Here is a 27,426-nt window from a genome sequence, read left to right as displayed (position 1 = left end):
ATTTATTTTCAAGGAATTTAACCACACATTACAGCTCTTTCCTTTAAATTGTTTAGTATATTTGGAATCACACAAAATGCTCTTGCGAAGGTTTCTCTCGAAGAACAAACTCTACTGAATCTATAGATCTTCGCACCACATACGTTGCAATACGAATCGATTTTTCTGTCGTTAATGGTGTATTATGGTGGTTGCGAAAATTCATTAACCTGTAGTCGATAGAAGTAGGGAAAATAAAACACTCATAGTATAAAAAATCAGTTTTATTAAATGCATTCTGTACAATATTCAAATTTTTGGCAATCGAGGAACCAATACTTTTTTCTATATGTAAGAGAAGCAATATTTTAAAAATATTGCTACACTAGTCACAGACATGACGGTACTACCTAGCAGCTAATCACACATCAGAGTTTGTTGGTTCATTTGAAGCACACTGTGTATATGCTATAGTTTTCGAAGTACATTAAGGTCTCACTTCGACCTGATACTGGCAGATGAATTACTTAACTGATATGTCGAACATATGGTTTCTGCTTCCAATAACACAGAGAATATTTAAAACACTGAGAAAGATGACCAAAAGAGAAACGTGGTTGGTGTGGCAAAATACTGTTGCCGCTGCAAACTGGGGCATCATACGCGGATGTAGCTGTACACTCAGACATTACATCATTTAGGAAGTGAAATCAGACTTGATGACTCGTCCGAAATCTCCTACTTGAAAGCTGTTTCACGCCAGAAAAAGACTCCAAGATGGCATTTAATTAGTGGTAATTTTTGGGGGTTAAGAGGGAACAGAGATCATTTATATGTAATTTCTGAACGAATTTCACAATTTAAGTCGTGACAGAGATTCTGTATTTGTTATTTCGAAATGAATTTCTTACGTTTAAATTACGGGCTCAAGATGGTTTATTTTCAGTTTCTACCAAGAGCATAAAATATATTTTGACTGTAAAAATAAGGCTACAAAAAACAATTGATACTGATGGTATCAAATGTAATTGTATTCTCAACACCGATTGTTAATATGTCCAATTAAACGTTGCTGAAATGAAATGGCATGTGAGAAATATTCGCCACATTGTTGCTGAGGAATATAAGCAAACATTTTTAGAAATAAATGAGCAACGAAAAGCGTATGAATTCATAACAAATCACTGTAGGAATAGTACAAAACAAACGTAAGGTAATCTTATTAATTCGTTAAGATGTGAACTGAGTTTTCTAAGCATATAAATGATACAGAATATTAGTCATCTTCACTTTCTTACTGTGAGAGGTAAAAGTAAACTGTACATGTCAACAGTTGCTATACCTAGCCTACGTTAAACGCTACAAGTACGTAAAAACTAATTACATTATTATGGTCCTGGTTGAAGGGAAGATGATATGGACCAGCCTGAAAGGAAGGCTGTACACTGGCTCATTACAGTTAATCGAACGTGATAATGGGATGATAAAGTGGGTCGTTGTACAAACTAACATGTAATGTTGGGAAATGAATATGAAGATTAGTGACACTGTTTGTAAACAAAGGTGATGTATATGAATACTCACTAACGTAACTTCTGAAGAGAAGTGATAAAGGATAACTCTGTGCCATGCTTAAGGTCTCACGAAGACGAACAATTGTCAAAACGTTTCGTCGTCTTATCTTGGCAAGAACATATAATGTAGTGCAATAGATGAGAGCAACTTTTGTAAATGAAAGATAGATTTCCCATAAGGAACAAATAACGAGGATCATTCCGAAACTAACGTATCCTGCTTTTTATGTTGACTTGAGTGGCCGAGCCATGTTATGAGTACGACAGTTATAATTTTTTTATCTCCCTGCTAACGTTCTTTTCATATCGTTGTTCTGCGACAATTGGGGGAAGCAGAGAAGCGTTCCAGAGTGGTAGCTGCCATCGAGGTGCATATAAAACAGATGTGTCGTTGAATTACTCGCGCCGAGAAAATTGTGCCAATTTAAATCTGCAGGCGCTTGCTAAAGGTGTGTGGATACGATACAGTAGACTTTAGTAACGTGCGGCGGTGGCTACTGCGTTTCTATAGCGGTGGAAAGGGTGTGCTCTGGTCGACTCTGTTCAGTTGCCATACTTCGTCACAAGCAGCGTTTCGATTAACTCATCGGTGATAAGCGGCGAATTAAGACCAAGGAATTGTGTATACAGATGAATGTCGACTATAATACCTGAGACAATATCTCACAACATCAACTGTCGCTAAGTTTGTATGAGCTGGACCTTGCAGATTCTTTTTTAAAAAAGAAAAAAGAACCATCGAATCGAAATTTGCCACGACTTGTTGGTGGATCAATAAGAGGCTGGAGGTGAGAGTTTTCTGAACACCATCAGCATCAGAGATGAAAAGTGGTATCAGCAATAAAAGCCAAAATCCCAAAGGTTGTCCTTGGAGTGACGATATACAAAATTTCCAACAAGGAAGTAGTTCCTGTGGGGTTTCTACAGCTGTCGCCACATCCCTCAAATCTGTCGCCATCGGTTTCTGTCTTCCTGTATTTCTTTGTCTTCTTCTATTTCTCTTTTTTCTTTCATGGCCATCTTTACCCCATTTAACCTGCCATCCTTCAGTCCTCCACTTCTCTTTCTACGGTGAGGATGGTATATCAAGGTCTTCTTTGGCCACACGTCATCTGTCATTCGCATTACATATCCATACCCTAAGAGCTTCCGTTCTTCTATTCTGTCTCTGATGCTTTCTTGAGTCTTGGTCATTTCCCTAATCGTTGTGTTTCTTACGTGGTCTTGCCGAGATATTCTAGACGATCTTCTAATATAACGCAGTTCTAGAACTCTCAATTTGTTTTCATTTTTTCCAGTGAACTCTCAGGACTCACATCCATAAGTTTTTATGAGCTCTACGGTATTTCTATAGAGCACCTTCTTTACTTTCCATCTTATCTTAGAGGACCATAACAGAGGGTTTAGCTCCTGGATTCCTGTTCTTCCCAGATATTTATTATTTTCTTTAATCTGCGTTGATGTGCTGGCCTTCTAGTATTATGCTGCCTACAATTTCTCCACTGCACAGGTATTCAGTCATTTCAAAATTTACTTTCGGTCCACACTTATCATGTTCTTCTTCCAACCACCTACAGGAAAATTGATGTTCGCAGTCTACTGGGGTACGCACAGTGCAGTTCTTTTTCATCTTTTCAAGTTTAAAGCCATTTTCAATTCAGAACCCCATAAGACGATACCGACTAGCTGAGAGCACGAATTTCAAGAATGAACTCTGGGAATAAGACAAAAAATTCCGCTTACAACACGATGACGTCAGGCACCACACTGTTTAGCGACCCTGGAACGCAGTGCCAAATTTTGCTGTAATGTCCTACGACATCCACCTTAGGGTTCTGATTTATTACCTTCAATCTCTCATCTCTTTGAGCGTGAGAAAGTGGAGAGAACGTTTTCCAGGCTGAGAGACTGCCGTTAAAGCTGTAAGACTCAAATGGTTTAGGTCTTTACGAGTACGGGGTAGAGGCTTCTCTCAATTGCTAGCAGAAGTGGCGACTATGTGGAAAACGGGACAAGTGCGAGTGGGATTTGCGCTATGATTAAAATACGTGACAGAAATGTTCTTATCTTTCGACTGCATTGACTCAGAAGCTTAAATCTTTTACACCACGAAGGCAACATGGACCTCGGTATTTGACATAAATTTCAACTTGTTACCTCCACTGGCTCTTCTGAAAAATGGGTCTTAACAGACAGGCAGACAGATCAACAACAACCATGCAAATAAGGCAACCACAGCTATCAGTAGTCATCATGGATATTAATAAAACGCTTCAGTTGTATTTACTCCTTTATTTTTAGATCACTAGAGGTTTCATGGCACTAAAGGCCACATCTTCAGGTGAATAGTTTTAGTTTTTGTTTTATGTTCACCTGAAGATGTGGCTTTTAGTGCCATGAAACCGGCAGTGATATAAAAATAAACGAGTAAATACAGCTGAAGCGGTTTATTAATACCCAAGATGAAGACGGAAAACAAATAAAAAAATTTTGTATGCTATAATTATGAATTAACAATGTTAGGATTTTTTCAACTTATAATATGAAACTTTGCCTCTTACGAAATTTCGTGATTCTATGTCAAATGAAAGTACACTATAGGTCTTGATTAGTTAGTTTGCAAGTGTCAAAATATGTGTCGTAAATGGCTGTACCTTATGACTGCATTGACTTAGTAGCTTAAATTTTTCACACCGCCAAGGGATCGTAGACCTTAGCATTTGACATACATTTCAAAATGATACCTCCACCCGTTTCTGACGGACAGAAGGTGATCTTATAACGGCTTCGTTTTTAACGATTGATATACGGAACCCGAAGACGACCTTATATCTCTTACATCCTTCTCTGTTACACTGTTTTATTGTTCTTCGGATAGCTGCCGTAGTTTCCATGAAAATAAATGGAAGGCATTAGTTTTGGAATGAGCCTCGTAGTAATTGCTATTAGCCGCGCGTTGTAGCCGCGCGGTCTAGGCGCTTTGTCACGGTTCACGCGGCTCCTCAGGTTCGTGGTTCGAGTCCTCCCTCGGGCATGGGGGTGTGTGTTGTCTTTATCGTAAGTTAATTTAAGCTAGATTCAGTAGTGTGTAAGTCTACAGACCGATGACCTCAGCAGTTTGGTCCCTTAGAACCTTACCACAAATTTCCAATTTCCGACTGCTATTATCATTGTATAGTGACAGTCTTGGGAATCTTTCTTCAAATTTGCTTGGCAAAAAGCATAAGGAAGGAAGATAAAAACTGAAAAGATTGCCGACGGCAAGAATCTGTTATCTGGGCGGATAACAGCAACTTTACTAGAAAAGGTCACTGGGTGCGCTTTAAGACAAGACAGAGAGTGCCTCAAACGAGGGAGAGTTGGAGGTGAAGGAAATAAGCGGATGAAAGAAATATAGAAAAGCGCACGAATAAAAGCGAATCGAAAGGAAGCAGCCGTTATCGCCTCGACGAATCCAGCAGGCCAGCGGCGACGGCAGCCTCGAACTCCTGGCGTCCTTCGGGAGTGTCGAAGCTGAAGGAGATGGACGGCACCAGCAGGGGAGGCTGGTCGACGTCGGGCGACGGCTGGGCCGGACGACCGGCCACGGGTTCGCCGTACAGCGTTTCCGGCTCCGGCACGATGACGCGCAGACCGCCCGCCTGCCGGAAAGGCGACGGCGTCGACGGCCGCGGTTCCTCGCTGCTGGCCGCTCCCACCCCGGGTCGACCCAGGTCCGTGGACAACGACGGCACCACCTCCACCGACACCTGTGCTCGCTGCGCCAGATCCAGCTGTTGCGAGGGACCTGCCAGGCCGTAGCTTCCCTGCTGCACGGCGGCACCGGCCTGCGAGCCACCGGACACCACACCTCCGGCAAATAATTCGCCTGTCAGACTTTCAGTAGGCGCGTAAGAGGCGCCGACAGGTGACTGGGACGCACTGACTGGGGATGACAGTACTTGTACAGACACTTTTCCTTGCTGTTTCGAAATCGGCGACTGCTCTGAGAGGGCAAAATATACAGACGTAGCAGGCGACTGGGTACGGCTTCCGTCCTGAATTGTAAGACTCGTTGATTGTACTGGTGACAGTGACAGCTCCGGTAACGCGTCGCCCTGCTGGTTGGAGTGTTGGTTGTAAGCAGAAAGGGATGAGTATGGAGAAATTGTGGTACTGCTGCTATCAGTCAGCGGTTTAGACATAGAGACCACGGAGGGACTACGAGAGAGACTTTGTACTGGTATGGAGGATGAGTACTTGCTAGAAAGTTTCTCTCCGTACCTGAATCTAGACAGTGCTGAGGGTAAACTATTCGGTCCAGATGTATCCGGCAGGGAGGGTGAGAATTTGAGCTCTGACGCTACAGGCAAAGGTGGAAGCCGGTCCGTTTGTGGCGACGAGCTAGGCGAGGGTATAGGCACCGAGTGTTCGGTGTAGATCAATGTAGCGGGGGTCGTCACGGGCTGCTCGTTGCTCCCAGAGAAAGCTGCAGATGTCGCTTCTAGCGAAAATGGAGACGGCGATGAGGAGACGAAATTAGCAGGTAGAAGGAGGTCACTGACGGATGGCGATGGCCGGAATGACACGAAGCGGTTTAGTGGAGATACTCTGTCACGGCCTAGTATAGCGAGTGGTGGCGGCAAGGGGCTCGAGTACTGTTTCGGAGCTGCCGTCGACTGTGTCGCGCCGTTGATCGCTAGTAAATCAGTCAGAACAGTAGATGGCTCCCCGTGTGTGATAGGCGCCACATTGAATGCTGCATCGCCAACTGTAGGAGTGCTGTCTAGGATTCCAGTCCCAGTTGTACCAGCCCTTGAGAAGTATTTTGATAAAGGTGGAGCCGGAGTTGAAGACAGCTGCAAATCACCCAAGATAATATCACTGGCTGTCGTCGGCTTTGCCGAGAGTACTACACGTCCACCGTCTACGGTTTCGCCACCAGCTGTTCCAGTCTCTGTGTAGTATATTGCTGCAGGGGGAGCTGGAGTTGAAGACAGCAGTATATCACCGAGTCTCTGCGCGGGAGAGGAAATGCGTAATTCTTGTGGGGATTCTGGAGATTCATTAGATAAGGGGTATGGTGTAGAAGAGACGACAGTCTGTGTGAATCCTGGTGCCCCGCCAGAAACTGTGGTCAGCGCCAGAGGAGGAACCGTTGCTGTGTAGAAGCCCGGTGCTGGGGTGGATGATGGTACAAATGTTTCCACAGTGATGGCGTTCGTAACTGGCAGTGGGCTTGGTGTGGACGAAACGAGTGCCACGTCCCCAGATGAGCTCACTGAGAACGCTGTAGACGGCGGGTAAGCAGTGTAGTCCTGCGTGGGGCGTGGTGATTCCGACGAAACTGGGCTCGGTGTCGAAGAGACGGAGTTGTCTGGCTGTGGAGAGGCGGTACTAGAGCCTGATTCCAACAGCGGTGATGGCCCCTCTGTCAGAGTCACAGGGCGCGGCGTGGTGGACGTCGATACAGGTCCAAACGAAAGGGCAGGGGCGCCAACCTTCTGCGGAACGGTTGCGCTCAGTCTCACAGTACTGCCCGCACTGCTTCCGGGTGTCGGGATGATCACTTCGGTGCCACGAGCCGCACCTGGAAACAAAAGCGGTTCGTAAAGATGTTGCCAACCCCAGGACACAGCTCGCTAATGACGTGTAACATTGCCCCTGGTCTTTTTAAACGCCTCATTTCGGCGAGGAAGGAATAATTTATTCATGTATTGCTCGGGTATTTCTTCGTTCCAACATTCTATTAGTCCTTTTCCTCCTCCCTCTATCTCTGTCCATCTCTCCTCCTCCTCTTTCTACCTCTCTCCTCCTCCCCCTCTCCCTATCCATCCCTCCTGCCTCTGGGCACCTCCTCCTTCCTACCCTCTCTATCTCCTCTTCGCCCCACGTTTTAAGGTTCTCATATATTTTCTGCTACTGTAAATAATTCACGTTTACTGTACTGGGACAAAGATGAATGAGCGTACTGCATGAGTTGTGAATAAAATTCTTGACTCTGTGGCTGACTTGCTAGTCAGTCAGTTGTGCAGCGTTGGCGAATTCCAATTTGAGACATAGTAGCGAGCAGTGGCGTTCTTCAGAGAATGAGATGGGTTTTCTGTGAATCTGGGAGAAGCTATTTGGAATACTTTATTGTAGAGATGAAAACTCATTTATAATACTTGTTTGGTTGGTTGGTTTTTGGGGAAGGAGACCAGACAGCGTGGTCATCGGTCTCATCGGATTAGGGAAGGATGGGGAAGGAAGTCGGCCGTGCCCTTTCAGAGGAACCATCCCGGCATTTGCCTGGAGTGATTTAGGGAAATCACGGAAAACCTAAATCAGGATGGCCGGACGCGGGATTGAACCGTCGTCCTCCCGAATGCGAGTCCAGTAATACTTGTTTGTTCTTTTTATTCCTGGACAAGATTTTGGAGGAATTTTACAGTTATGTTTTTAGTTTCTTTGTAATGAAAGAATTTTGTAATTGTTAGAGTATTCCTGTGTTGTGCAGTCTTTTTGTCAATAATCAAAGACTGATTTCTCAAGAAACGATTTTATTTAGAGTGAAACCCACCTCCATGATTTCTCACGAAGTCCTTGTCTTTGATGGACGCTCGCCGTCGAGGACCACGTAGTGGGTTCTGTTACTAAGTCTTCGAGCCACTCACTCATTTGGGAACCTAAACCGTATGCTCGGACATTCGTCAACAGTCTGCAGTGGGGTACCATGTAAAATGATTTCTGGAAATCGATGAATATGGAATCTGCCAATTGCTTTCCATCGTGTGAGAAAAGGGCAAGCTGAGTTTCGCACGAGTGATGTTTCCTAATTCCGTGCTGATTTGTTGTCAGAAACTTTTCTGTCTCAAGGAAATTTATTATATTCGAACTCAGAATGTGTTCAAGAATTCTGCACGATGTCGATGTTAAGGATATTTCTTTGTAATTATGCGGGTCAGTTCTTTTACCGTTCTTAAATGCAGAAGTGAACTGCACTTTTTTCCAGTCGCTTGGGACTTTCCACTGGGCAAGAAATTCGCGATAAATGCAAACTAAGTAAGGGGCCAGAGCTACACAGTTTTCAGTAAAGCAGAAACGGGATTGCAGCCGGACCTGGCGACTTACTTGTTTTTAACTCTTTCAGTTGCTTCTGTACGCCACATATGCCGATTTTCATGTCATCCTTGCGGTAGTCTCTACGATAGGCAAACGACAGTATGTTTGTACGATCCTCCTGCGTGAATGATTTCTTAAACGTGAAATTTGAAACTTCAGCTTTCCTTTTGCCACCCCAGACTGGTCGACGAGTGGCTGGGTAGAAGCCTTTCTACCCGCTTAGTGATTTTACGTATGACAAGAATTTTCTCGCGTTCTCGGCAAGATCTTTCGCTAATGCGTGACCGTAGGAGTTGTTGCAAGCTTAGCGCATTGATCTCCTTACAGACTTCTGTATGGCAACATTTGCGCGCTCTTTTATGAACCGAAAATGAACAGTCTCTGTTTCCTCAACATTTTACGAATCTGATTATTAAAACACAGATGGTCTTTTCCATCCTTAATCCACTTATTCGGCACATACGTCTCCAGAGCTAGGCGACGTCAATTTATTGTCTACGTGGGATTCTAAGAACTACTTGTCTGCTTTTTCTAGCATGAACACTCTCCTGGCCTTCTTGACGTATTTATTAACTTAAGTAATCACACTCATGCTGGTAGACTTTACTCCTTCTTACACGAAGCATAACACGCGCTTCGCAAACAACAACCAACATTCAAATGTGATATCAGAATGATTAACGTACTGCGTAATTTTTCATTATATAAATAATGTAGATGGCGTTACTGTTACCTACTTCGAAGGTTGCACTGAAATGCTGATCATCTGCATTTCTAAACTAGTGCCAAATTGACGTAGCTGAATGCCGTCTTCATGGTGTTGGCAGCAGTGTACGTGGTAAGGCAGATTACCTGGAGGCAAATATCCGTCAGCGTGGCTGAAGCTACTGGAGAAGGCCTTCAACTTGATCGCCGGAGGCGGCGCATCCAGCTTCTGGAGGCTCGGGTCACTTTCCAGCGGCGGCTCCAGACCCGTCGACAGCGCCAGGCTTCCTTCTTTGTCCTGCTGCAAAGAAAGTTTTTTCTTACGCAAACAATACCAATCAACATCGGTCACTGCACCACTGAAACGAAAATCTGCTTCAACAAAAGGATATACAAGAAATCGAAAACCGTTACAACTGTCGAAATAGTGATCAGACGATATAACAAACACTGTATTAAATTAAGAATTTTATTCACTCTGACGTCTTATGCAGGGGGATGAACTTTTAGAAATAAGTTTGTATACGAGGTTTGTCCGGAAAATACGTATAAAAGTTGAATAATGTCTTTATGTTACAAGTTGCAGTCACCGGCAGGTGGGACTACTGCTGTAATCAATCCCAGCAACGCTCAGTTCGAGTCAGAGCACTCTTCGTGAAGGTGGGAGTATGTGGCAGCTTGTTCACAGTTACCCTTTTTCACCTGCCGTCGGCATGGAACTCTCTGTGATTGAGGAACAACGCGTCAACATCAAGTTTCTTGCAAAGCTAGGAAAGAATGGCCGTGAGATTTTTGAGTGTTTGAAACAGGTTTTCCGGAGACAATTCTTTGAAGGAACCAACCGTGAACAAGTGGTTAAAAAGGTTCCGGGATGGCCGAGAAGAAGTGAACGATGACCCTCGCCCAGGACGCCCGTCGACATCGAGTTCCGATGCAAATGTTGAATGAATTCGGGCTTGTGTTCTTAAAGACCGTAAATTGACAGTCACAATGATTGCTGACGAGCTGTCAATCCCCAAAACAATCGTTCACGAAATCCTGACACAAAAACTTGAAATGAAGAAATTGTGTGCGAAAATCGTACCGAAGCTCTTGACGCCAGAACAGAAAGCAAAGAGGGTTGAGTGCTGTGAGGATTGGTTGGAAGCAGAGGAACGAGGAGCTTTCTCAACCGAGTCATCACTGGAGACGAGTCCTAGTTTTAATAATTCGATGTGGAGCTCAAATCTCAAAGCAAGGAATGGAAACTAGCAGGAGAACCGAGAACAAAAAAGTCGCGAAAATCAAGGTCCAATGTGAAGACAATGTTGATTGTTTTCTTTGATTCTAGGGGCATTGTTCACAAGAAATTTTTCCCTCCCGGCCAAAGTGTGAACGGAAATTTTTACGTTGAAGTTCTGACACGTCTCAGAGCTCGTGTGGCCCGAGTTCGACCGGAGTTGGCAAAAGGGGGCAGGTGGATCCTTCATCACGACAATGCGTCCGCTCACACGTCGCTCGTTGTGCGCGAGTTTTTGCCCGAAGCTCAATCAGCGTGACAGACCACCCGCCTTATTTACCCGATTTAGCCCCGTGTGACTTCTTCATGTTCCCGAAATGCAAAATGGTGCTTCGGGGGCGGCACTTGGGAGATGTGGAAGCCATCAAGGTGGAAACGACACGGCAACTGAACAACATCACAACTGAAGACTTTCAGCATTGTTATTAACAGTGGCAACGGCGTTGGCAGAAGTGTATCGCGTCTCAGGGCGAGTACTTTGAAGGAGACCATATTGTAATACCTGAATAATTGTAAGATAAAGTTGTTATTCAACTTTTATACATATTTTCCGGACAAACCTCGTATTGGAATAGATGATGGAGAAAAATGACTCCATAGTTTCAGGCCAGTCAGTTCTACAGTACATCAAATCGAGCGAAATTTACCAAATAATCTTACGTCGGAAAAGCACTGTTGAGGAGATACGCCCATAAAACGATAGCCAATTAGCGACAAACGCGCAGAAGTGCGTGCATTGAAACTAATTTACCCAGCTAAAATTTCTTACGCTATAGAGCACACTTATTAATTGAATTAACTGAACAGTCAGAGTTATGTAAACTTTAAATTACTATCCATGGCTGGCTGCGTTAGACGCGAATTTTCTGTGGCGCTTACTACGCTAAAAGATCCGTAATGCCTTTAATTTGCTGAGATAACAAGCTGTGCGTCAAAAATAGCTGTGCAGCAAGATAGTCGAAATGTCGTACTATAAGGCGCAATGGTATTAATAATGAAATATTAAGGCAACAGATTCTAAATTTTGCTAATGTACGGAGAGCATGAAATGACTTTTATTGTAAGAAGTACAGTAGACCAATAAGTGAAGCAACACAGTGGTGGAAAAAAATAGATGTTAAACACTTTTTTCAAATCACGTTTTTAAAGCATATTGTTGAAATTCTTGCCTCCAACATCGCCGCAAAAATATTGGGCTGTTGCGAAAGACTGTCGCAGCCTCAAAGTGCGCCCGCTGTCAGCTGATTGGCTGTCGTGTTACGGGGGTGAGATTCCGGTCGATGGTTATTTGGAAAATTGTGCACAATTCAAGGTCATCACTCTGCTCTGACCTTTTTATCAGGTCGTTTCCACCATCCTGTATGTAAAGGGTGAGGCAGAAAAAACAGGCCAACCCGAAATACAACTGGAATGAATAAGTATATCTAGGTGCGGTTTTCGCCAAAAGTTGTAGCGAAGAACATGGCGAATTGTCTAATATTCGCAAGTAATTTTTATCGTTTGTAGTCGCCGCATTACGATAACGACTTTGTTTTTTTTTTTTCTAACTGAACTATACATTTTTTCTTTGGCATTTGAACGAAGCTTCTATGAGAACTTCAACGACATAATATGTGTGAGACTTTATCAAATAATATCAATACAACAGCGTCGCAAACCACTGTCCCACCGTCAGGAGAAGAAGTTCGACAAACGTGTGCCCCATTATACCAAATGTAAGGAAATACGTAACTCAAGTATGATTCTTGGGTTTAACTGTACGCTTGAAGCCCATCAGTCTCTGTTCTGCTGTTATAGCAATCACACAACTTCCTCGTAAACATACTGAGACATTCACAATGTATACGGTAGCCGAAAAAGTGGATATTGTTTATGGCGAATATCACCAAACTATTAGAGCTCGGTGCGGTTTTATGCTAAAGAGTATCCAGATCGTGCTAAGCAGTCACGATCTGTTCAAAAATGGTTCAAATGGCTCTGAGCACTATGGGACTTAACATCTTAGGTCATTAGTCCCGTAGAACTTAGAACTACTTAAACCTAACCAACCTAAGGACATCACAGACATCCAAGCCCGAGGCAGGATTCGAACCTGCGACCGTAGCAGTCGCGCTGTTCCAGACTGAAGCGCCTACAACCGCTCGGTCACCGCGGCCGGCAGTCACCATCTGTCTTTGCAAATATTATAACTGAGCTACTCAAGCATGACTTACGATCCATCCTGACAGATTTACTTCCACCAACACCTCAGTCCTATTTTCTTGAGCACCTCATTTGGTAGATCAGTTGCCCGCGAAAGTGTCCCGAGTTCGAGTCTCGGTCCGGCACAGAGTTTTAATCTGCCAGGAAGTTTCATATCAGCGCACACCCTGCTGTAGAGTGAAAATTCTTTCTGGAAACATCCCCCAGGCCGTGGCTAAGCCATGTTTCTGAGATATACTTCCTTCCAGTAGTGCTAGTCTTGCAAGTTTCGCAGGAGGGCTTCTGTAAAGTTTGGAGAGTAGGAGGTGAGGTACTCACTGAAGTTAAGCTGTGAGGCTCAAATGGTTCAAATGGCTCTAAGCTCTATGGGACTTACATCAGTCCCCTAGACTTAGAACTACTGAAACCTAACTAACCTAAGGACATCATACACATCCATGATCACATACATCCATGCCCGAGGCAGGATTCGAACCTGCGACCGTAGCAGCAGCGCTGTTCCGGACTGAAACGCCTAGAATAGGTCGGCCACAGCGGCCGGCTAAGGTGTGAGGAAGCGTCAGGAGACGTGCTGGGTTAGCTCAGTTGATACAGCACTTATCTACAAAAGGTAAAGGTCCTAACTTCGAGTCTCAGTCCAGCACATAGTTTAAATACGCCAGGAAGTTTCATATCGGCGCACACTCTCCTGCAGAGTGAAAATTTCATTCTGGAAACATATTTATAGCGTTATGTTGCTTAGAAGTGTTTCTTTCTCTGTTAACTCATAAACAAACCATCGCATGTTTTCACAAAGTAATGACCTGTCAATAAGATGTTTACGACACCAGTGTGCATTGTGGTTAGGTGCCGAAACAGATTACTCGTTATAGACACAAAATGGTAATTGATTTTGTATTGGTTTCCTATCAGCAATTCATCTTTAAAACAGGTAAATCAATGAATTTGAGAAATAATCAACCATTCTTAATAAATTGCATCAACAAGTACGCTAAAGTGACCTTTACTAATAACATAAACTCAGTTTCACTATTTGTCGGCAATCGAGAGCGCCTTGTGACAATATAAACAGTTTAGAAGTAATTCAAGGCGCTCTACGGGAAACTTGTTTTTTCATGGTTCGCCGTATAACTTCTCTCAACAATCAGCATTACGTTTTATTGTGTAGTTTACAAGATTATTATTGTGGGAAAAATTTCGCTGTTGTATCGGTTGTTTCTGAGAAAAGTCTTACGCGGTAAAAGCAGATTTCTACAAAAATAAAATTAGTGTACTGGTACCTTCTCTATAGGAAGGTAGAAGATGAAATGGTGCCTATTATGGTTAACGAGACGTCTTTTCCAACGACATCATTTTTTTCACCTTTTCACTACCAACACCGACACCCATGTGTAATAACTTGCTACTTAACTTTGAAATATGAACAGGGGCGGCTTCTGAGGTAGTGCCACTGTGCCGTGACACCACTTTTATAAAAAAGAAAGGAAGAGAAATCTATGCGAACTGCGCTTAAGATATTGTTCGGAGTATGTATTTTTGATTTGAAGAGGCGCGTTTTGTCGCGCTCGTTCTCGCGGTAGTTTTCTGAAGCTTTGAGCCAACTGCAGATTGGCACCATCTGTTCTAAACACTGTGTGAAAGGCTCGGCCGTTGGTTTCTACACGTTTCTTATGGCCGCCAGAGAGTAGTACAGTGCAGGACCTATTGAAGCTCGATCTGCCATCTAGCGATCACGTTAGAATACATCGGTGCTCAGATTTCCTGCAATCCAGATTTACAATCCATAAACGCTAATTAATGCTTAATTTAAATCAAATACAGGAATAATACACTTAAATATTGTTATAAATAGCTTTATGTAATTTGAATATAATTATGCCCTTACATTTTGTAGCTAAGAGGCATTATTTCAATATTGGTATGTTTCACAACAGGAGGACTACTGCAACGGAACTAAAATGGTAACGTATTCACCACCTGCTGAGCATCTGTTATCCAAACAAAGTTGTAATATTTCTGTTTATACTCGTTATGTTCGTGTAATACAGTTCTGTACAAACACATTGTAGTTATTGCGAGGTCAGGTAATTGACCTATATAGCTGTCTGCACAGTGTTCTCTGCAAGGGAAAATTCAGTTGAGTGTGGAAATAGCAAACATGAACAGGGTAAATGAGTTATTAAAAACGCCATTTAGCGACAGGAGTCACAGATAAAAAACACTAGGTAGACCACTCTCAAATCTGACTCTGTAGCAGAAAACAAAAAATCGATGCCGTAACTTCAGCCCAGAAATTTACCAAAAGATGAAATGGATTTGTGGGTGTGAAGAAAGCAACGCTGTTTTTTGCTTTCCTTTTGTTTCATTTGGGGGAGATGTTCATTGGTCTAAGACCGGAGTAACTGATATTTGACATACATGGTCTAAAATGAAAGTACATGACATGTAAAAGCGACACATGAATAATGTGCTTAGTCTTTCATTTCTAGGCAAAACCAACATTCAGCAGAAATTAGATTCGCAATATAGACAAAAAATTGACAGCCACAACAAACGTGTAGAAAAGAATAGATATATACGGAATTTAACTGCAAACTGCATTCGGTTCTGTGATGCTTTAGAACTGGCTCTCCGGGGCCACTTTGAATCTGATGCCTCTCAAAATAAGAGGGTTTTTCGCAAGCTAATTCAGTTCAGCGCGGAACTGGATAAAGATCTTCAAGTTCGTCTCATTCAAGCATCAGTGTTCAAAGGCATTTCCAAGACTGTTCAGGACGAACTACTGCAATGCATGTTGGAAGTGTACCATGATGAAGTTCATAAAAAAAATAAAATGTACTGATTATGTTGCAATAATCGCGGATGACAGCACAGGTTCGTCTTGCAAATTTCTATTGGTTATATTGTTGAGAGTAAACGTGTTGAAAAATTTTGGAACTTTGTTTATCCAAAAAGTCAGAATGCTCATACTATAACCGAGAGTATTCTGAGAGAAATTGAACCATTAATTGGCAGTGATCGAGCAAAACTAATAGCTCAGAGTTACGATGGTGGCAAGTCGAACAGGGTTCAGAAATTAATTAAAGACAAATATCCAAATGCAAACTACATCCGTTGGTAGGCGCTTCAGTTCGACATTATGTCTACGGCAGCCTCTGTTAATCGCAAAGCCCACATCTTTTTTGCACATCTTTCAGGTAATTCTTCCCTCTTTTTATAAGTCACCATTGAGATCAAAAGTGTTGCATAGCATTATTCAAAAAAGCTTGCCCCGTGTGTGTGACGAGATGGAATTACCATTCGCTAGTAGTAAAATGTGTTTTTGAAAACAGGGAAAAATCTTGTTACTGATATGGAATTCACTGAAACAAGTGAGAACATAAAACTAACTTCTACAGTTGAAAGAGCTGGGTCATACAAACAAAGACTGCAAGATAACGAATTCATTTTCTGGCTGTCATTTTTCTATAAGATAATGCCTCATGCATACTTAATTTTTAATCAGCTTCAGAAGAAGAAAGCAAACCGACCACAGCAAAGCAAGACAACCAGAACTTTGAAGCGGTAATGCAAAACATCAGAGATGACGTTGGCCCCATCCTTAACGAGATTAGTTTCGAAAATGACGAAAAGATGCCTGCCAAGAAGCGAAAACGAACACACGGCGGAACCGAGAAGCGTTACCTCAGCTGCGGAAGTGTCCTGTGCTGGAGGAGGGAAGTCGGAGGCTGCGGCCTCTGTGGTGGCGCGACTCGACGACGCCGCGGATGTGCTCAGCTTGGCCAGGGGGCGGCCGACCAGCAGCTCGGCCTGCGTAAAGAAACATTCTGTAACTCTAAGGAATTAACATCGCAACAGCCTGTGTAGCTTGTCAACTCGAAGATCTAGCAGCCTTCCAGTGGTTACAGAAACACTAGTCTAAGCGAGCTATGTTTCTAGCTTGAGAATGACTAATGAAGGTAAAACGTCTGAAGTTGAGTTTGTACTTACGTAACACGTAGTTTCAAGCACAAAACGTCTCTGGGACAAAATACAGGGTGTATCAAAAAGAATCATCCGATTTCAAAAAATCGTAACTACTCTACTCGTCATTAAAATTGCTACACCAAGAAGAAATGCAGATGATAAACGTGTATTCATTGGACAAATATATTATACTAGAACGGACATGTGATTACATTTGCACGCAATTTGGGTGCATAGATCCTGAGAAATCAATACCCAGAACAACCACCTCTGACCTTAATAACGGCCTTGATACCCCTGGGCATTAAGTCAAACAGAGCTTTGATGGCGTGTACAGGTACAGCTGCCCATGCAGCTTTAACACTATACCACAGTTCATCAAGAGTAGTGACTGGCGTATTTTGACGAGCCAGTTGCACGGCCGCTATTGACCAGACGTTTTCAATTCGTGGTAGATCTGGAGAATGTGCTGGCCGGGCAGCAGTCGAACATTTTCTGTATCCCGAAAGGCCCGTACAGCACCTGCAACATGCGGTCGTCCATTATCCTGCTGAAATGTAGGGTTTCGCAGGGATCGAATGAAGGGTAGAGCGCAGGCCGGAGTGGGCGTGCGGTTCTAGGCGCTACAGTCTGGAACCGAGCGACCACTACGGTCGCAGGTTCGAATCCTGCCTTGGGCATGGATATGTGTGATGTCCTTAGGTTAGTTAGGTTTAATTAGTTCTAAGTTCTAGGCGACTGATGACCTCAGAAGTTAAGTCGCATAGTGCTCATACCCATTTTGAAGGGTAGAGCCACGGGTCAGAACACATCCGAAACGTAACGTCCACTGTTCAAAGTGCCGTCATTGCGAACAAGAGGTGAACTAGACGTGTAACCAATGGCACCTCATACCATCACGCCGGGTGATACGCCAGTGTTGCGATGACGAATACACGCTTCCAATGTGCGTTCACCGCGATGTCACCAAACACGGATGCGACCATCAGGATGCTGTAAACAGAACCTGGATTCATCCGAAAAAATGACGTTTTGCCATTCGTGCACCGAGGTTCGTCGTTGAGTACACCATCGCAGGCGCTCCTGTCTGTGATGCAGCGTCAAGGGTAATCGCAGCCAAGGTCTCCGAGCTCATAGTCCATGTTGCTGCAAACGTCGTCGAACTGTTCGTGCAGATGGTTGTTGTCTTGCAAACGTCCCTATCTGTTGACTCAGGGATCGAGACTGGCTGCACGATCCGTTACAGCCATGCGGATAAGATGCCTGTCATCTCGACTGCTAGTGATACGAGGTCGTTGGGATCCAGCACGACGTTCCGTATTACCCTCCTGAACCCACCGATTCCATATTCTGCTAACAGTCATTGATCTCGACCAACGCGAGCAGCAATGTCGCGATACGATCAACCGCAATCGCGATAGGCTACAATCCGACCTTTATCAAAGTCGGAAACGTGATGGTACGCATTTCTCCTCCTTACACGAGGCATCACAACAACGTTTCACCAGGCAACTGATGTTTGTGTATGAGAAATCGGTTGGAAACTTTCCTCATGTCAGCACGTTGTAGGTGTCGCCACCGGCGCCAACCTTGTGTGAATGCTCTGAAAAGCTAATCATTTGCATATCACAGCATCTTCTTCCTGTCGGTTAAATTTCGCGACTGTAGCACGTAATCTTAGTGGTGTAGCAATTTTAATGGCCAGTAGTGTATTATGTTATTTGAAATATGTGCGTGAACAACGCACTGTTGGGAAGAGCAAACTCTCGAGTTTTTCTTGGTTCCCGCTAGGTAGCATCAGTATAGGCCCGGTTCAGTTCTTTTAAAAATGGTGTCGGGATAACGAAAGTGATTTGTGTGCTACGTTTTACGCAGTGCGGGTCAGTAATAACTGTTCAGCGTGACTTTCGTACTAGGTACGGCGTGGATCCTCCTACAGCACAGAGCATTAGACGATGGCATGAACAATTCCGGGGAACAGATTGTTTGCATAAAGCCAAATCGCCTGCCCGTCCTCGAGTGTCTGGCACAGACGGTGGACGCATCCGCCATAGTTTCAGAAGGAGTCCGCAGAAATCCGTTCGCTGTGCAGCTCGACGGCCCAACGTGCCGCCGATGTCAGTCTGGCGTGTGATGCGTCGACGTTTACACTCGAAACCGTATAAAATTCAGCTGCTGCAAGCTCTTCGTGAAGGTGACAAAGAATAACGTGTGTTCTCTAATTTCGTTCTTAGCAAGATTGAGGATGACAGTTTTCTTCCACGCATAGTGTTTGGTGAGGATGCAACATTCCATTTAAAAGGAAAGGTTAACCGTCATAACGTGAGAATATGGGGTACGGAACAACTACATGAGGTTGTACAACATGAGAGGGACTGTCCAAAATGTAATGTGTTTAGTGCAGTTTCACGGGAAAAGGTGTATGGTCCATTTTTCTTTGCCGAGAACACTGTTACAGGAAGCACATATCTCGATATGCTTCAGAATTTTCTTTCCCCACTGGTGGAGACAGAATCGAACGACTTCGTTTACCAACAAGATGGGGCACCGCCACACTGCATCTGGAAACGCGGGAATTATTAAATCAAAGGATTACCGAAAGATGGATCGGTAGCACTGGACGAAATGATTAAGCCTTATATTACTGGCCTCCATGGTCACCGGACCTGACTGTACGTGATTACCTCTTTTGGGGGTTTATAAAAGACTCTGTTTATGTGCCTCCGTTACCAACATCAATGAATAAACTGAGTCATCGCATAACAGCGGCTGTGGAAGCTGTAAGACCGCATTGACATCTGCCGTGCATCTAAAGGGGGCATATTAAACATCTATGAAAAGGTCTGAAAAAAACTTTGAGTATCCCGTTCATAAAAAAACAAAATTCATTGTATATGTTTATTAGTTTCAGAAATATAGATGTGCCACATCGGATGACTTTTTCATACACCCTGTATATATCTGTCTACAATTAAACAATGGAAACTCCAGGTAGGAATATCAACAATGCAAGAAAAGACAGATTGCTACTTACGATAAAAGAGACACGTCAAATTTCAGATAGGCACAATTAAAAGACAATTGAATATAGCTTTCGGCCACAGCCTTCGCCAGGCAAACACACACACACACACACACACACACACACACACACACACACACACACCGTTCACATATACATACAAGCAAAACTATAGACCTATATCTCTGACGTCGATCTGTTGTAGAATTTTAGAACATGTTTTTTGCTCGCGTATCATGCCGTTTCTGGAAACCCAGAATCTACTCTGTAGGAATCAACATGGATTCCAGAAACAGCGATCGTGTGAGACCCAACTCGCTTTATTTGTTCATGAGACCCAGAAAATATTAGATACAGGCTCCCAGGTAGATGCTATTTTCCTTGACTTCCGGAAGGCGTTCGATACAGTTCCGCATTGTCGCCTGATAAACAAAGTAAGAGCCTACGGAATATCAGACCAGCTGTGTGGCTGGATTGAAGAGTTTTTAGCAAACAGAACACAGCATGTTGTTCTCAATGGAGAGACGTCTACAGACGTTAAAATAACCTCTGGCGTGCCACAGGGGAGTGTTATGAGACCATTGCTTTTCACAATATACAGGGTGTTCCAAAAAGGTACGGCCAAACTTTCAGGAAACATACCTCACACACAAATAAAGAAAAGATGTTGTGCGGACATGTGTCCGGAAACGCTTCATTTCCATGTTAGAGCTCATTTTAGTTTCGTCAGTATGTACTGTACTTCGATTCACCGCCAGTTGGCCCAATTGCAGGAAGGTAATGTTGACTTCGGTGCTTGCGTTGACATGCGACTCATTGCTCTACAGTACTAGCATCAAGCACATCAGTACGTAGCATCAACTGGTTGGTGTTCATCACAAACGTGGTTTTGCAGTCAGTGCAATGTTTACAAATGCGGAGTTGGCAGATGCCCATTTGATGTATGGATTAGCACGGGGCAATAGCCGTGGCGCGGTACGTTTGTATCGAGACAGATTTCCAGAACGAAGGTGTCCCGACAGGAAGACGTTCGAAACAATTGATCGGCGTCTTAGGGAGCACGGAACATTCGAGCCTATGACTCGCGACTGGGGAAGACCTAGAACGATGAGGACACCTGCAATTGACGAGGCAATTCTTCGTGCAGTTGACGATAACCCTAATGTCAGCGTCAGAGAAGTTGCTGTTGTACAAGTTAACGTTGGAGAGTGCTACGGGAGAGCCAGTTGTTTCCGTACCATGTACAGCGCGTGCAGGCACTATCAGCAGCTGACTGGCCTCCACGGGTACACTTCTGCGAATGATTCATCCAACAATGTGTCAATCTTCATTTCAGTGCAAATGTTCTCTTTACGGATGAGGCTTCATTCCAACGTGATCAAATTGTAAATTTTCACAATCAACATGTGTGGGCTGACGAGAATCCGCACGCAATTGTACAATCACGTCATCAACACAGATTTTCTGTGAACGTTTGGGCAGGCATTGTTGGTGATGTCTTGATTGGGCCCCATGTTCTTCCACCTACGCTCAATGGAGCACGTTATCATGATTTCATACGGGATACTCTACCTGTGGTGCTAGAACATGTGCCTTTACAAGTATGACACATGTGGTTCATGCACGATGGAGCTCCTGCACATTTCAGTCGAAGTGTTCGTACGCTTCTCAACAACAGATTCGGTGACCGGTGGATTGGTAGAGGCGGACCAATTTCATGGCCTCCACGCTCTCCTGACCTCAACCCTCTTGACTTTCATTTATGGGGGCATTTGAAAGCTCTTGTCTACGCAACCCCGGTACCAAATGTAGAGATTGTTCGTACTCGTATTGTGGACGGCTGTGATACAATACGCCATTCTCCAGGGCTGCATCAGCGCATCAGGGATTCCATGCGACGGAGGGTGGATGCATGTATCCTCGCTAACGGAGGACATTTTGAACATTTCCTGTAGCAAAGTGTTTGAAGTCACGCTGGTACGTTCTGCTGCTATGTGTTTCCATTCCATGATTAATGTGATTTAAAGAGAAGTAATAAAATGAGCTCTGACATGGAAAGTAAGCGTTTCCGGACACATGTCCACATAACATATTTTCTTTCTTTGTGTGTGAGGAATGTTTCCTGAAAGTTTGGCCGTACCTTTTTGTTAACACCCTATATATAAATGACCTAGTAGATAGTGTCCGAAGTTCCATGCGGCTTTTCGCGGATGATGCTGTAGTATACAGAGAAGTTGCAGCATTAGAAAATTGCAGCGAAATGCAGGAAGATCTGCAGCGGATAGGCACTTGGTGCAGGGAGTGGCAACTGACCCTTAACATAGACAAATATAATGTATTGCAAATACATAGAAAGAAGGATCGTTTATTGTATGATTATATAATAGCGGAACAAAAACTGGTAGCAGTTGCTTCTGAACGATTTGAAGTGGAATGATCATATAAAATTAATTGTTGGTAAGGCGGGTACCAGGTTGAGATTCATTGGGAGAGTCCTTAGAAAATGTAGTCCATCAACAAAGGAGGTGGCTTACAAAACACTCGTTCGACATATACTTGAGTATTGCTCATCAGTGTGGGATCCGTATCAGGTCGGGTTGACGGGGGAGACAGAGAAGATCCAAAGACGAGCGGCGCGTTTCGTCACAGGGTTATTTGGCAAGCGTGATAGCGTTACGGAGATGTTTAGCAAACTCAAGTGGCAGACTCTGAAAGAGAGGCGCTCTGCATCGTGGTGTAGCTTGCTGTCCAGGTTTCGAGAGGGTACGTTTCTGGATGAGGTGTCGAATATATAGCTTCCCCCTACTTATACCTCCCGAGGAGATCACGAGTGTAAAATTAGAGAGTTTCGAGCGCGCACGGAGGCTTTCCGGCAGTCGTCTTGCCGCGAACCATACGCGACTGGAACAGGAAAGGGAGGTAATGACAGTGGCACGTAAAGTGAACTCCGCCACATACCGTTGGGTGGCTTGCGGAGTATAAATGTATATGTAGATGTAGAAATGCGCACACGATCGCCAATTCCAACGTCTCGGGCTGGAATGCTACTCTTTCTACATGTAGAGGTACGACGGCTCATCAGACAGAAAGCTACACATTATTACGGCAGGCCGAACAATTTTTGTTGAATGTGAAAGGTGGATGTCCCATGTACTGTGATAATTCTTAGTATGTCATGGGCCATAAAGATTAGTTGATTCGTAAATCTGATAAATGTTCTCAAGCCATGTGATATCGCCCTATCATTGCCACTATGATTATACGTTTTGGAACTATGTTCGAGACGAGAGATGTTGACAGAGAGGTTAGCTTTACCTTGTCAGAATAGAGTCAATGTGTGCTGGTAGCAACTACGTGGTAGTAGACTTAGTTTGAAATGGACGGAAGGTGGCGTGCTCTGGAGTGCAAGCAGCATATTTGGAGAAATTTGTGTAATATGATTTTTAAAGAGAAATATTAAGCTGAATGATTATAACGTTGTTTGGATCAGAAAACGTAACAATTAAAGGTAACGTGGTTTGTTAAATTTGTAATTACTTAGGACACTGATTATTTAACTGTGCTTATGGTTTAGATTCTCTATAAGCTTTGTGTAATGAGGTTATGTGGTTCTGTCTTCATGTGTAAGAAGTATCTGTCGATTCAGTTATTTCTTAATCGGTGAGATCATACTCGAAGTCACGAAGAAGGCTGTCGAGTTTAGGCTCGTTCTGCACACCGACGTCATGCATTCTACGAAAGCCACCGAGCGTTCAGTAGCATTGTGAGCGCTCTTCTGTAAATGCCGTGGTTAGACTTGCGGCAAGCGTGCTGACGATAATTAGGCCAGCGGGCGCGTGCGGCACACTGTGCCGCCTAACATCGGATACCATTTAACTAACAATTTTTTTAGTTTCCTGGTAGAATTTATAAAAGTGGTTTTGAGCTACAAATAAGATAGTTATAGCCACAGATTTCAGTGCTATTATAGGCCTTTATTACAGCCAGTGTTAACAAAAATGTGTAGTGAGGAAAAACGGAAATAGTGTATAGTCATAAACTCATAACAAAGAACAATTCGTCCAATTAAGAAAAAAAAATGTCGTGAACACTTATCAAGAATCACACACTTTGTTCCTCTGGAGAAGTTTTACAGTCATTACAAATCATAATAATGTGGCTGTGTTCCTTGCGAAGCCGCGCGAGCTGCCGCGCGGCTTGAGGCGCCATGTCACGGATTGCGCGGCCCCTCCCGACGGAAGTTCGAGTCCTCCCTCGGGCATGGATGTGTGTGTTGCTATAGCATAAGTTAGTGTAAGTTAGTTTAAGTAGTGTGTAAGCCTAGGGATCGATGACCTCAGCAGTTTGGACCCTTAGGAATTCACACACATTTTTTGTTCCTTGCAAACAAATCTTTGCAACTGTTGCAAGTCACAGTACGTTTGTAATTTTTTTTTACCACCACAAAGATAGCTCCTCCCATACATTCCAACAACTTCTTCGTTACTTGCGGGGATAGATCGATAGATGACAGGAATCCTTAGATGACCCTTGGTAAAGTAAAGAATTGAGTCCTGCCTCTCCATTAGATCCAAGGTCAGGTTTGTGAGGTGCGTTCTTCTTCTGAAACTTTTGTCTGGATTATTTGCGAATAACAGAATTTGGGAGTTAATTCCTACAATATCCAGGTACAGGAAAAACAAGGCCAAGGGCCATCTTCTTGATGTCCTCTAACTGGAGTAGGATGTACACATGTAACCAGCAGTACCTACGTCATCTTTGGTTGCATTGTAGTCCAGATTTACAACAGACTTCCCTGTAGATGTGCCTATTTCATCAGTTTCATGCATTGGCGAAAGAAAAAGCTCATTCTTTTCGTTTGGCACGGAACAAGACAGAAGTCATCTTGAAATCCGAAAAAACAGTTTCGAGTTTCTCGGGACCTGTTTGGCAAAAAATCCCGGAGGAATTCCCTTCTTGTCCTTTTTCAGTGTCCCTATAAAGGTTACCCAGTTTTCTGCAAGATACTGTGCTAAAGGATAACTACTATAATAGTTATGCATAGTTACATTGCTGTGAGTACCATTGATTGGCTCAACTAATCTTTTCACAATATCCATAGGCTGGTTCGATACAAGATATGGTCCAAGATTCTCTCTGCCGCAGTATAGTACAAAGTTACATGTGCACAATGTCTTGTTATCGGACAATGCGTACAACTTCAAACCATACTTCGCAGGTTTATTGGGGACGTACTGCACAAAACCGCAACATCCATTAAAACGAACAAGCATTTAGTCTGTGGTTGTGAACTCCCCTGGGTTGTAGTTATTTCTGCAGTTGTTACAAACTGCGGAGTGGAGATCACGGATAACAGCAAGTTTGTCGATTACAAGTCGCTCTTTTCCCGTTGAAGTATCTTCAAACCTCAGTAACCAGAGCGAGAACAGAAAGCGCTTGTAGCTAAATGCTGCCCTGAGAGTATTCATTCCTCTGCCATTCGATGCCCACAGCTCATACGTTTGTGTGTCCTTTTTGCACAGCAATGAGAAACAGTACTCCTAAGAGAGTAATATTTTGGAAGCAGAAGTATTTCCACAGTCTCTGTCCCTCGCTTAATTCACAGATGATCTCTTGGTATTGGGGTATCCACTACTATTGAAGCTCCGCACCGAGCAGCGGCGCCCTCCATTAGGCGCGGACGAGAAACGCATCGTTGGGCGCATTCTCCGTTCGCGGCCCGCTGCTAACACCGCAGGCCGCCTTTGCGAGTGCTCTCTTCAAACTACAGCGACTGGCCACCCACACTCAGCGACTGGCCGCCCAGAATATACAGCGTCCCTGCTGCCGGCTACATTAATTATGGAACCTTAGTTAAAGCCGCTACTGATGTCTACAAGCCAATTATCATCGTGCTATGTTTTACTCCACAATTAGGAACGGCCACGCTACGGTGGACCTGCTGTTCGATTCCGATCTGGCTGCTTTCTGGACTTACAATCCGATTGCTATACTGGAACTTGGGCTTCAACGTTCACTAGGCTTAGTACGTCAACGGACTTTTGATTTCCGCCGGCCGGGGTGGCTGAGCGGTTTTAGGCGCTACAGTCTGAACCGCGCGACTGCTACGGTCGCAGATTCGAATCCTGCCTCGGGCATGGATGTGTGTGATGTCCTTAGGTTAGTTAGCTTTAAGTAGTTCTAAGCTCTAGGGGACTGATGACCTCAGAAGTTAAGTCACATAGTGCTCAGAGCCATTTGAACCATTTTTTTTTTATTTCCGCCGGAATTCTGCATTTCACTTGCACTTCTTGGACAGTGGTATAACTACCATCAATTTATATTATTTCCATAAAGTGTTCGTCTACAGCTTGGCGCTTGGTAACAGAATTATTTTGTATCAATTTTGTGTCAATAAACAATAGAACGATGATATATTTATTGTGTTATTCCTGGTCATAACACGATAAAAATGGCGACGGGCCAGCAACGATTTACAAGTACTCTCAACAAGGATTTCCAGCATGAGGCGCTCCAACTCGAAGACCCGTCATCAGACGAAGTTTTGGACTTAGCACAAAGCTTCGAAGTCACCCGAGCAGCAGGCAATAAATTAGAGTCATGGATTGACATATCAGTCGTTAACGTAAACATATCCGAGCCAGCAGCCAGTGACCACAATAGTGGCGATTTGGACGTAGCAACAGTGCAGGCGGGACGCCGTAGCTTTAGCTAACAGCGTCCTCTACCCCACTCAAGCCGATCGATCCGGTCTTGGGTACCGAAACGATTGCTGTCTTGTCCGGATTGTTTTAAAAAACATCGACGTGAAGACTGTCCTCAAAGATAGACCTGTCCCAACACTGTTCTTCCAACAGCCATGTAGCTTCTGTCCGTCGTAAGTCTCGTCAGGCAAGACAGGCTCCTGCTCAACAGATGGACGTTAATCTGGTAGCCACTATCGGCCATCAAGAGACTGCCAATAACATTTTCGTTGGAGTGCAGATTGCAGAGAAACCAGTTCAGTTACAAGTAGTCACCGGCGCAACCGTGAGCATTCCGAATTACAGTACCTATTTGAAACTTGGAGCTCCTCCCTTGCAAGAAGCAAAGAGACATCTAATGGCATATAATAAACGTACCATCCCAGTATGCAGTCAAGTCGAACTGTCAATGACATATCATAATGTTACCCGCCACATTACCTTCTTAGTCATTAGCAGTGATTCCGCTGAGAACTTGTTTGGACTGGATTCTTTTCAGAAATTTGGATTTTCCATAGACGATTCTGTGAATTTGATATCCGAAGATGTTCCGTACTCTGACCTAGAGGATTATGAGGACATGTTCCCCCGAACTCGGCACCGCAGAGGATTTTGAGGCACACATCACACTGAAACATAATGCACGGCCTCGGTACTTATGAGCCCGCACCATTCCGTTAGCTCTCAGAGTACACGTAAAACAAGAATTGGATAACTGCAATTGGAGTTCTGGAACCTTTTTATTCTAATCAATAGGCTAACCTATTAGTCACAGTGCGAAAGCCATTGGAGGAGATCCGTCTGTGAGGTGATTTTAAAGCAACTGTCAATGCTCTGTCAGAAATTGAGACACAGCCTATTCCTAAGCCGGAA

At 43.9% G+C, this 27,426-nt stretch overlaps 1 protein-coding gene across 1 annotated transcript in view; it reads right to left on the bottom strand.

The window, feature by feature from the left end:
- Nucleotides 1-4,990: 4,990 nt before the first annotated feature.
- LOC124798987 (flocculation protein FLO11-like) overlaps nt 4,991-27,426 on the bottom strand; it is a 56,216-nt gene continuing 33,780 nt past the window's right edge. Inside the window, exons 4-6 of the mRNA XM_047262524.1 lie at nt 16,507-16,632; nt 9,489-9,642; nt 4,991-7,122 (exon numbers count right to left, since the gene is read on the bottom strand). Coding sequence (XP_047118480.1) covers nt 4,991-7,122; nt 9,489-9,642; nt 16,507-16,632 — 2,412 coding nt within the window. The remainder of the gene's footprint in view (nt 7,123-9,488; nt 9,643-16,506; nt 16,633-27,426) is intronic.

Source organism: Schistocerca piceifrons, chromosome 5, assembly GCF_021461385.2.
Source record: "Schistocerca piceifrons isolate TAMUIC-IGC-003096 chromosome 5, iqSchPice1.1, whole genome shotgun sequence".
Lineage (NCBI taxonomy): Eukaryota > Metazoa > Arthropoda > Insecta > Orthoptera > Acrididae > Schistocerca > Schistocerca piceifrons.
Note: the sequence above shows the minus strand (reverse complement) of the source record. Positions and strands in the feature narration are given on the sequence as shown.